The 12,571-nt window shown below is 43.4% G+C and overlaps 1 protein-coding gene across 2 annotated transcripts in view; it reads right to left on the reverse strand.

Annotated features, from left to right (window-relative positions):
* The window catches only part of LOC144729278 (ubiquitin carboxyl-terminal hydrolase 15-like), a 67,517-nt gene that overhangs the window by 24,080 nt on the left and 30,866 nt on the right, over positions 1-12,571 (reverse strand). The window contains exons 7-10 of one of the 2 annotated variants that reach the window (XM_078609425.1): positions 9,893-10,000; positions 5,711-5,843; positions 1,662-1,835; positions 739-897 (exon numbers count right to left, since the gene is read on the reverse strand). In XM_078609425.1, the coding sequence (XP_078465551.1) occupies positions 739-897; positions 1,662-1,835; positions 5,711-5,843; positions 9,893-10,000 (574 nt within the window). The remainder of the gene's footprint in view (positions 1-738; positions 898-1,661; positions 1,836-5,710; positions 5,844-9,892; positions 10,001-12,571) is intronic. The other variant, XM_078609426.1, reaches the window with a different exon arrangement.

Genomic DNA, 12,571 nt, shown 5'->3' on the forward strand with positions numbered 1-12,571 from the left:
ACAGGGCCCAGCTTCTCGGCACGGACAGGAGAGAAATGCACATCGAACTTGCTGGGCATAAAGGTAGAGGAAGATATGGTTAACGCCACGCACAAATACTGCACTGGGTATGGATGGTTAATCGGACAACACGAATATGTGACTGTCGGATATGCGACGTAGTACTGAATTCCCTCGTCAGCCCTACCAGGGCCGGTCAGCCACCAGTTGGGATCGGTAGCCAGACACGGCAGCTCGACCTCACCAGGGCGTTTCATGCTCCTCACCCGATTCAAACTCAGAACTGCAACCAAACGGAACTGGGCCGAGCCCGATCCCCAGAGGTCATGGAAATACAGCTCGAATCCCCCTTCTCCAGCGGCACATCTGTTCCGAGCCATCGCAGGCCACTCAAGACACAGTTGGTTTTTCCACCACAGATTTGCCGTGCCGAGCCAGAACCAAGTATTAAAACGCAACCCTCGCGGCGCTACGGGCAGAGCTAACGACGCAGTCGGGACACTGCCAGGGGACATGAAGTCACCGCGCCATCCGCACGACGCGTCCATCGCTTGACGACGTTGGTGGCGCCATGGCTCGGCTTCTGCAGCGACGAAGGAACTTGGTGCATCCCGAGCCAGCGCCGGGCAGGCTCGGCACAACCCCGGCGCGGTTCGAGTTTTGCGGTGGGGGAGAAAAGAGTAAGGGCTACGCGAGCGGCCGGTGGTGGTGGCGGGGGAGGGGGGCGAGCGGTGGCACCTCGTCGGGCCTCCCCTCCGCGTCCTTGAGCTCCACGTAGGGCTTGTTGAGGATGCGGTTGAGGTCCTCGTGCAGGCCGTCCAGCAGGAAGGCGAGCAGCTCCTGCGAGTCCTGCTGCTGGTAGCCCGAGAACTGTGGAGCAAACCTCCCCACCTGCGTCTGCAATGGCCACAACGGAGGCACGCAACCGGCAATGGGGGGGGGGGGGGCTGGGCCGATGTCCACACACCGTGGTCTCGCGTGATCCGCTTGTGCACTCACAATGGCGTTAGGGGGCTATTTTGACAATTTAGGCTTTTATTAGAAAATATTTGCATTGCAAGGCCAAATACAGCTATTGCACCTCCGATTAGCATGGTTGGCTACGTACGGTGCGAAAGAAATTAAAAATAGCTACATATCTATGGGACCTTTGTGCCAGAATTTAAATTATGAAAAATAAGAACAGGTATTACCCTATCTGGCAATAAAACAGGAGGTGTTAAGATATTCAAACACCAAATAGACACCTTTTGCAAGGAATCAAGTTCGCATTAACCACACATACTTGTGGTGAACATGCAAACAAATATGCTCTGATAATAACCTATTCATATTTTGTAATACCTTGATACTTGCAAAATTGTCCATTTTGTACACACAGCTGCTGCTGGTGGAAGAACAAAGAAGGGCAAAAAAACTATTGATTCTCAAATGGAATGCTGACCCTGAATCGTGGGGATTTGTTGGACAAAGGGGGGGGTCGAACCGTCACGTATCTATTGTTCACAGCACAATTGTCGACTCTTGTCGGCAAACATCTCGCCGTAGCAGCGGCTTTGAGCAGTGTTTTCACTGGGCAATGTTGCACGGACACTGGGAACGTGTGGGAGAGGGGGGGGGGCGACACTCCGAGTCACCCCCGCGCGCGAGCCCACGCTCACCTTGAAGGCGCGCGGGGTGACGTAGCTGTAGCGGCCGGACCAGATCTGCTTGGTGAGGTCGGCGTACGCCTTGGCGATCTCCCCCTTCATGCCCAGCGGGTTCTCGTTGTTCAGCTCGCTCACGTACTTGTTGTTGACGAAGTACTCGGTCAGCGGCGGGGTGTTGCTTAGGCACTGTGGGGCGGCATTGGTGACGCGTCACATGATGCATAACAATGTACCGCTCCCCCTCTCCCCCCCCGCATGCACATTCAATTCATGCGACCTCTTTCTCAGCATCTAAATAATGAATAAAAGATAAGAATAGGCTTTACGCTTTCTGGAAATATTAATACTTTGATAATACAGGGTTTTGTTGGGTTATAACGCGTAAATATATCGATGTGTCGTTAACCCGCCACCACCCGACACAGCCAATTAGTAACGTTTGTCACGTAAACAGAACGTGGCCAATTCGTTACTAGTACAGCACACCGGTTGTGTGTTGGATAGCCAAGCCACAATATTCACTTCTTACAAAGTGGCACTCATGCTCTTGACCAGTAAGAGATGACAGGGCAACTCCTGATCGGGATTTCAACAAATAACTTTGCAATCAAGAGTCAAGCAAGGCTACTGCTACGATGCTACCCTGTTGGTTTTACAAGGAAGTATAATATAAAAAAATAACTAGTACAGTAATTTTCGTGATATTTTTGGCCATTTATTTTGCCATTACATTTATAATTCTACAAAGTGGCCACAATGTTTTGGGGACTAAAAACATGGAATTTCCACGTTCCTATGGCAGGGATGATTAAGCACCCACGTCAATTTTGAAAATCTTTCTGCAAAAAAACTATTTGAACCATTCACACATTACAATGATATTGTACCATGCCTGCCGGAATAACATTATGACAAAATACTGCCAACACTAATAAAACTTTCCAAGGTAGTGTTTTGCATTCTTTGGTTTTAACTAAAAAAAATAATGGAAATGTCCTTACAAACATTTCCCAGATTCATGTTGTTTCAAAATAACTGTAAAAATTGGAGGGAGAAATTTTCCAATTAACAAACGTAGACTTATTTTCAGAGATGATTTGCAAAAAAATTCATTTTTACAATAAATTGTGACTAATATTATATCCCAATAAACAAGCATATGACTAATGGCATGTGTGCAGCATGGTGAATGTGGTTCTGGTTGTAGAGAAACAGCAATTAAATTGCATGGCTGCAATGGATGCTACAACATCAACTTGTTCGTCATATATTTTAAGAACACGGTATTAATTATATACTAACTTAACAAAAGCTGAATACCTGCATTGGTGAAAATTACTTTCACCAGGCTTATCTCAAACTTCCCATTATAAGGTAAAATACAGTGAAAATGCATACCTGTCAACCTATACGGTTTACCCATATTTTTGTACAGGGAAATTTAGTTTTCAGGTCCATACGGCGTACAGCCGTTTCAATACGAGCAAATCATTTATATTTGTGTGCTTCTACCTTGTGATGGGACTTTATAGGATGAACGTTGAGATTTATAAGGGCACGGGGTGACCAATGAGGTCTGAATTGGTCTGTGAGAAGGTAAGGCACTGATAAGGAGTTGACAGGCATGAACATGTAATAATTGAGAATATTAAGTCCACCCAAGAAATCTGTAAATTATAAATATCTCAATATATGCATTGATATACAGTAATAATGTTTGACCCTGATCAATCCACTGATGGATGAAGGCATCCCCAGTGCTGGAGATCATGGGACAGTTTTAATGTCAAGATAAACTTGTTCAACCAAAAATAACTCAAGAGACAAGAGTAAATAGTGTCATCGCAAACTGTTTCAGACATCACTCATGATTAATGTTGGCTGTGGCAGGGAATCAAACTAGGAATATGGGGTTTAAATGTGTCTATATAAATAAGACAACAACAACTAAGATAAGCATGCTGAAAGGGCCATTTCATAAATGTACACATCGCAATTATATCAGAATCTGAATATTTATTTATACTCGAGGAATATGATGAGCCACACAGCTCTTTTCCACATATGTCCAGTAGGGGCAGTACAGTTGGCCTTACAATGTAAAGATTTTCGAATAAAAGCCTAAATTGAGATCATGAAAGCCTACGTGTTCAACGAATTAAAAATGTCTATCCTCTCAAATAATTGTGACAATCAAAAAAAATGCAGATGGGATACGTACACAATAACATTGTGGCAATTACAACTAAATTATTACAACTAAATTATTACAACTAAATAATTACAACTACCCGCACCTCTGATTAGCATGGTTGGCTATGTACGGTGCGAAAGAAGTTAAACATACGTCTATACTGTATGATCCAAAAATATATACAGGATCCAAAAATATATACATGATCGTTCAAAGAAACTTTCATTCCCACAAATATCAGTCTGATAAAAACAAAAAAAATATCCTGCAAATGCACTTTTCCACCACCTATAGCCCTGCAATTTCAATACGAGGCACGACAGAAAAGCATTTTCCATTATCTACTCCCATAAGAGACCACGCGATGGAACAGCAAGGAAACATTATTATTTCTTCCACAATACGTTTGAAGGCTCCATCACAATTACTCAAGTTAACCTCAACCCTCCTTTCCATGGTGTGGATGAGTGGCCGGTGAACTTTCCACCAGTGCCTGGCTGTAATGGAGTGGTTGATAACTGGGCTGAGACCATCACACGATGTACACAGTACCACCCTTGAGAGGTTCATGTGGTGCAAAGCCAGAATAAAAGTGGTGCTTGGCTCAGTATTCCAACGTGCTTTAAGCCCTTGTCATCCACGAGCCACCTTCAGCACACAAAACCTTCAAACCTCATGTCACGTTCACCTTCCCCGTTGTAACACTGCCAGTCGTGCAAGTGCAAAGAAAAATACATTATCGAGTGAAACGGCACCTATTTATGCGAATATCAACGACACTTGAGACCGAAGTGAAGAGGAAAAATCGGTGCGTGCCCTCACCATGCGTGCATTGAAACATGCGTGGCAATATTAATAATTTACGATCCATAGAAATATTTATTAAAGCGTCACATTATAGTAAATGGACCAAACGGCTGCAAAAAAATGAAAAAATAAGGCGATGATACAAATGTGTGGTTTGAACCGCACAAAAAAAAAGTGAATCTTCAATGGAATTAAAACCCAGAATTGTGACAATCCACAATATCGCGCAAGGAGCGGAGGGGGGTAAAACCACCGCACTTGATTGACTACAGTTAGATACAAGTGCAGCCGTTTTGATCAAATTCACTGCTGGATGGCGGCCTTCCCACACCTTGCAGGTCAGCAGGGGTTGGTGAGGGCAGGGATCATAGACCAGGGGGTTTAGTACAGTACATCGACGGATTTTGCTACATCGCCCCCTGCGTTGCCCACAACGTAACCCAAAAGCAGCAGCAGCAGTGGCGGCAGCCTCTAATAGAGACTCGCCCTAATCACGGTGGTCGTCCATCCTCTCACTCGAGTGGTGAGTATTCATCTATTCACCACGGCCATGTGGTGTCGCGCACGGTGCACACCGGCAACAACAACTCCCGCCGTTCGCCACCAAGCGGCGATTATTTTGCTGCTATAAATTTCTACGTGATGAAGCACTTTGTTGAGCTGTCATTTGTGGCTGGGTCGCTTCTGCAAAAGAAGCTAATATCTCAGTGGGCTTTACCTGGTAAGATAAAAAACAAACTGGTTTATTTGTATTTATTTTTAGGTGATTTGCTTACCTTTTCGATGCACTCCGATTGTGTTTTTTGTATTTTTGTTGTTGTAACGTTCTGACCCACCCCCCTACTGGATACCTGTGTAAAAGAGCTTCATAGCTCATCGGATTCCTCCAATATAAATATTCTGATTCTGGCTATGGTGCTTGTGCCAGGCTAGGTGCGCCGCGATGCCACGCAAAGCACCGAAAGGCTCCCGGGCAGGTCACGTGGCAGTCCCACGTGTTATGGGTTGACTAGTTGAGATGGGCCGGCACATAGGAGGCCACAAGGGTGCGCGTGCACACCTGTATGGCGGAGTTCATGAAGCACGTGTTGCCCAAGTTGCTGAGTCCGCAGAGTCCGGGCTGTGAGGTCCCGCGGCCGGGCTCCCTGTAGTCGTAGGAGCTGTAGCCGTAGCTGTTGTAGCCGCTGCTGGAGCTGAGGCACAACGAAACGCACACAACCCGGACACTTGACGCCGCGCCAGCCACGCAAGGCTCCCCGTGAAGTAAGTGTTTTCAATCATGCGGTTTAAGGAAAATAAAATAATTCATCAGAGTTTTGTTTTTTAAACCATTAAATGGAGAAGGCATCATTTACTTCTAAATGTGCATGGGAAGCAATATGTATTGAATAACACACCAATACGGACATAGGTGTGGGAATGAGGAGAAAATGTACAAATCCAAAATGAGAATTATCCATGTAGCCCATTATTCAGATAATAAAATAAATAAGAAGTGGCCTTTTATTAATGTTCGATCTAGTCTTACTTATCTTAGTCATGTGACTATGTCAATGTACATTTAACATCGCACAATGAAAATGTTTTGATCATCACTCAAAAACTCCCACTTCTTCAAACCATTTAGAAAGACGGAAAAATTACCTCAAAGTTAAAATTAACCTCCGTTTCCTTAATGTTTGAGTCAAAGAAATGTACACAAAGTTAAAACGTTTCTGAACATCTCTTGACTACCCTCATGAATTACTTGCATTCAAGCCTAACCCAATATCCCATTCTCACGCTACTAGTAGACCATCTCACGCCACTCGTCAACTGTACTGAACAATTTTTTATTTTACCAGGTAAGGCCCACTAAGCTATACAGCTCTTTTTCAGAAGCAACCTAGCCACAAATGATAGCTAAACCAAGTGGGCGTATCACCTGGAAACTCTTCGCAGCCAAATACTCTAAATGAGTCTAAATGTGGATGGAAAACCCGGAGGACCCAGAGAAAAATCCACGCAACCACGCGGAGAAAGACAAATATACAGACGTCGGAAACGAACCCAGGACCTCCTCCTGTGTACCAAGCGAGGTAGCTGAAATCTTGCCACCGTGGCACCCATGACGGCAGAATGTTAACATTGATTGCATTTCAACAGCACGAGGTGTATAGGCATCGATACACCCGTGAGTTCAGAGCTGCTTTGTATGCACAAGAGCTACAATCGGCCCATCCATTCATCCAATGGCCTCGGAAAATATAGAATGCAAATGAAGTCACACTGTACACGCTGAGTTTCAATTTCAGCTCAAGGCCGAGCATCCTATCAATAAATGTCTCAACCAGCGTCATCAAAACCAACTCGCGTGGATATTCATACAATTTTTTGCGTGTATATATAAATGGTTTTACTTTCGAATTTAATCCATGAAATACCTCAATAAAACAATGTCCCTTGGGCACGTGAATGCCGATTGATATGCATTACCGTATTAACATTTTGACAGCTTATGAATATGTAGAGTGGAAACACGGCCAAACTCACAACATATACTGGTTTGTACATTTGCTCTTAATACAATCAGGAGGAAATGTATGTGAATAACAAAAAGATGGTCCGATTTTTTTCGGCAATTTCTTTACAGATTTTCTTAATTGGAATGTGGTAACCAGTTCACAATGACCTACCACTTCAAAATAATTGGTTTAAATGTCAACTTTAACACAAAAGCATAGTACGATGAATTATCCTTAAGAGGCCACAGTTAGATGACAATGCCCTAGAAAAACCGTAATCTACATTTGCGTGAACTGCCTTGGTCACGAGCATGCTAAACACATGCAATCCACCTAATGCAAGGGACATTTTACAAAGGGTCATCCCACTACCGACAGGGCACTGCTGAATCATAAGGGTGATGGGGTTACACGGAACTAATCATATTGACCTCCAAGTCACAGTCACAGTGCTCAGCCTAGTAATGAAGAAATCGATGTGTGTTTAGAAGCATTTGGCTGCTATAGATTCCCACGTGATAATCCACTTCGTTAGGCTAACACTTGTGGCCAGTCACTTCTGAACAAGAGCTATACAAGCTCAGTGGGCCTTACCTGGTCAAAAATAAATAGTTCAGTTGAATAGTTCAGTAAAGCGCTTAGACCAGGCACTATGGGTAAACTTCCAGTGGTTATTCAATAGGCCTCAAGCTGAAAACCAGGCACATCTGATTACTGCGTGCAACACCTGCCCATTTAAGACGATCTCAGAACCTAGTTGAACTTGAACTAGTTTGTCATGTTAATAAAGTGGCCGCAAGGGGGACCTTTTGTACGCTCCATGTACAAATGCTGCAAATTAAGAGTTCATCATTTTTTGGGAAGGTAAAGTTGTTCTAAGCCACGTACGTCATAAGACTGTCAAGCAGGCCAGGCGTATTGGTGCCCATCTGCTATCCGGTGCTTTGGGAGGACAGGTTGTGGTTGATGCGAGTTGACACGGAAATGGCAGCACGACAAATGGCTTCTTTGCATCCATGTGCAGACGTTGCAGTCTTATCTCAGTGTGCATGGTTGTTCTTAGGCGACTCGTGTTCCCCACATGTAGAACACTCATTGACCAAGAATTGAACAAAAAAATGGCAATGAAGGAGCATCCTGAATAAGTCTTGGTAATCTCTGCGAGGCTCTTCTAGACAGGTAATCCTGTTTGATCTCACTTTGAACATTAACGGTTGACAAGTAAATGTAATCACTTTTTTGTCAAGTACAATTCTTGTAGGATGTATTTTATTGTTAACTTTGAAGCTGTAAATATAGGAGCCTGCACAGCAGGTTCAAAAGCTCCAATTAGCACGGTTGGCTACGTACAGTGCGAAAGAAGTTCATCATACATACATGACTATACAACAGGGGCAAGAGGAAACAGCCGAGGCTGACAACTACCCATGCATTCGTGACGTCTTGAATTGCGAAGGTGAGGTGTCCACAAATAAACAAATGAAGGGAGAATTAACTCCTGACAAGTCAGATTATTGACACCAAAAACAGAAAAGAGATAAATCTTTAAAAACATGTACACAATTGTTTACATCGTCAGATGCCATTCATATGTTTAGTTTTTTTTACCCAGGAAAGCCTCAACTCTTTTTCAGTAGGGTCCTGTCGCATTTTCCATTTGGGGGGGGAGCGTGATGATGCCGTGTGATGTCCTAATGAGTAATTAGCAGGAAGTTTTTTTTTGCCATTGGGATGCTTGACCAATCCCAGTTACGTTGTCCATTATATATTCGCTACGAGCGTACACCGCAGCACCCAGAGAAACCCATACAGACATACAAGCTCCACACAGACGGGTGCCAGAGTCAGGAATCGAACCCAGGCCCCTCTTAATGTGAGGCACAAGTGTTACTACTGCGCCACCCTGCCACGCATAATTGGGTACATTCGCATAGCTCAGATTACATTCCCTTGACAGACTGTCATGCTAAAATGATACACTTATTTTCTGCTGTAAACACACTCATGTAGCTGTTTACTTGGCTGTGCAATTCATCTTGTTTTACCAGGTGGCAGGGAAATGACAGGAGGTTACAGGCTCACTGATTGAGAAAGGCATCCACTGCCACGTAATATTTAAGTCTTATGGTAGACAAACAAAAATGCCATTCACAATGTCAGCCTTGCCATTAAAGCATTTTTCTGGAATGGCTGCTCATGTTATTTTGTTTATTTTACTTTGAATTTTCCCACAATCCGTGCATTTGCAACCTGTTTTAGGTTCAGTCTACATCACAAACATTATTATAATGGGGGACGATTACAAAATGTTGATATTACCAGCCTTTTCCTGACATCCTAGAGTCCATCATACTTCAAGCACTGTACTATTCTACTGAGCCAGGCAAACAAATGTGAAGCTGTGTTGATCGCTCACAGACCAAGTTACGCATTTAAAACTGCCCGTGATGGGACTTTCCTGTGGAGTCATTTGTGAGAAAAGGGTGATATCAAAACCTGTTCCACTTGATAACAAGTTCCTACCCTGGGTTAAGGCTCAAGTCCAGGAAGCACGCACCGCTAAGTCTGTACCGAGACAAAGGAATTACAGAGCATTAGCCCCTCGAGTAACTCGGCCACCTCGAAGGTCAGAGAGCCCCCGTTCTGCTGGGCACTGACAAGAAGCAGGAGGTGCGGCGATGATGCACCAAGGGGCAAAGCAGCGGTGTGGGGCATGAAAACAAACGGCGCAGACTTACGTTCGGCCGTAGCCAGAAGAATAGGTGCTGGAGCCAATGGCAAGAGAGGAGGAAGCAGAAGAGAGGCCTGGGGAGGTGGGGAAGCTGCCACTTGTGCCGCTGCTGGCTCTGCCAAAGGCAACGCGACACCAGCACAAGGGAACAGAGACAGGAGCTGCCTTCAGGGCCCAGGCCTCGATGAGCAGAGAAGGCCTTACAGTGTTGCGAGGGGTTGCCGCGATATGGTGATGCTATGATATATATCGTACGATATCAGATCCACGATAATCGTACCATCGGTTTTGCAAGATGTCGTCATATCGTGATCGTTTTTAAATGACACTCAAAAAACTATTTACTGAATAAAATATATTCTATGTAAATGAGTGTTGTGAGTAATAATTTCTGAAGTAAATGACAGCCCGGCGGTAATAGGACATCACAACTTTGGTATATCTTCAATTACTTAGGTCTCGTGGAACCGATAGCTTGGGCATTTGTGTTATAGATTGTAAAGTTGGATTTATTGGAGGACTTATGGCAGGCTAATGCAGTTGAAAAACTGTTATTTAATCATGATGTGTACTGGAAGTACAGCACAGGACAAAAACAATGCAATCAAAATGTAAAACACAATTACAGTGGTATGGGAAACTGACATCACGATAAGGCATGTCGTGAAAAATGTTATCGCGGCAATCCTACACCGAATAAAGAGGCGTAACTATGTTTACTATGACAGCGTCACAAGCGTGACCACCCACAACATGTAATCTTACCGTGTGACGGTAGTGCTATGGATGCAGAGGTGCACAACGTATAATCCGTGGATCGGATCAATTAGGGAAGGAAAGTGCATTTACTAAGTTCAATAATCATGAAATGTGGCACCGAAGTTGCAATGTACGGGCATACTGTAAACATTACATCAGAGACTGATACAACTGAAGAACAATCACCCGCCTGGTCAAAGAGACTGTGAACACCTGCATTGAGGAAACACCAAATGTGTTTCCCAAAGGTAATTTTGCTATACATTTGGGCCACATTAACATTTCGATAAAATGGGCAAAAACACACCACGTGGGCAATTTTCCCGATTGCTGGTGACGAAGACATTGGAATGCTCTATTTGAACAGACAAGAAGAACATCTGCCAATGCATCAATGAGTTCCAGACAGTACAAATAACAGATCTATTACCTGCCGTCAACACGGCATCATGAAGACTTGAGAATGTGAAAACTTCAGATTCGTTACAGAAATTTTTTTAAATGCATTTAATCTCTGGAGCATATCTTATTCATTTATATATTTATTAGACATTAAGTGAAATTAAAAATATTGCAATGAAAATAGTATTACTGAAGCATAACATATCCTATTGCGCATACATTTTCCTAAAGATCAATCAAGGAACACTGAAAATGTATTGTGGAATAACCAAATGTAGAGTTTACAATTATCATAACTGTTCTGAGCATACCAAAAAAAAGTGTGCCTACGAGTAGCAGAGGCTTAGCAAAAAATATCCACAATATTAAACGCAACCCATCACAGGCCAAATGTCAGAAAACTAACTTTAACGGTAATTCCAAATTAAAAAAATAGAGAGTCAATATCCCCATGCAAGTAGTCTTATCTCTTGGGCAAAAAAATAATTAATCTGCGTCAAATAATATGAGTAACATCAGGTCATGTAAAAAAACGTGTTTTGTTAGAAAATATTTCAAGATACAGAAAATGAAAAGCTGAGTCAACATTGATTGGAAGGAGGAATAACAAAAACACCGTTCATACTTGTAGGGAACAAAAACTGGTGACAACTAACTTCTTGAACTGCATTTTGCAGCTATTTTATGACCAATTGAAAAAGAAAAGATAGCCAAATGATAATCCCACTGCTTGGCATCTGTAAGCAGACTGTCAGCCATTACGGTATATCACGCGTGATGATACCAAGCGGCGCACAGCAGTAGCTGGAAGCTTTTCTGGCAACCGTCATGAGAATTTTTATTATGTTTTATTTTTTATTATTTTATAATTTCCCTTCTACGTGACTTTACCGAAAGAACCAAGAATATGAATCCCTGCAGTCACGAAAGCTTTGAATCGAAACTTTTCTGGCAAATTGGCAAAGCTTGGACTGTCCATAGCACCCAGCTGAGTTTTTTTTATAGGATTACCATAAGCAAACGGGAGGATGTGCAGTGTAAAGGTTAACTACGAACGATTTTAAACGATTGTTCATTGTACCTGGTAAGGCCCACCGAGCTATGTAACTCTTTTTCAGAAGAGACCTGGCTATCACAAATGACAGCTCAATGAAGTGGCTCATCATCATGTGGACTTTTATAGCAGCCAAATACTCTAAACTGGTGATGTTGATTCTAAACGTGGAGGGGAAAACCGGAGGAGCCAATGAAAAATCGACGCGACCACAGGGAGAGAGACACGCAAACTCCAAATACACAACAGGCGTCAGGGCTGGGATCGAACCCACGACCTCCTGTATACCAGGCAAGGTAGTTAACATCTCGCCAGGGAGGTGTCCACATACACCACGGCATTAAACTGTTAAAAACGCACATTCTATGGCATTAAGCTGGAGCCATTAGCGCTGTTACAATCAAGGGAATTATCTGTTATACACAATAATTAATCATTCACAGCCTTGTGCCAATCCACTGCTGTATTAAG

The sequence above is a fragment of the Lampetra planeri genome, chromosome 32 (genome assembly GCF_965212315.1).
Source record: "Lampetra planeri chromosome 32, kcLamPlan1.2.h2, whole genome shotgun sequence".
Taxonomy (NCBI): Eukaryota; Metazoa; Chordata; class Hyperoartia; order Petromyzontiformes; family Petromyzontidae; genus Lampetra; species Lampetra planeri.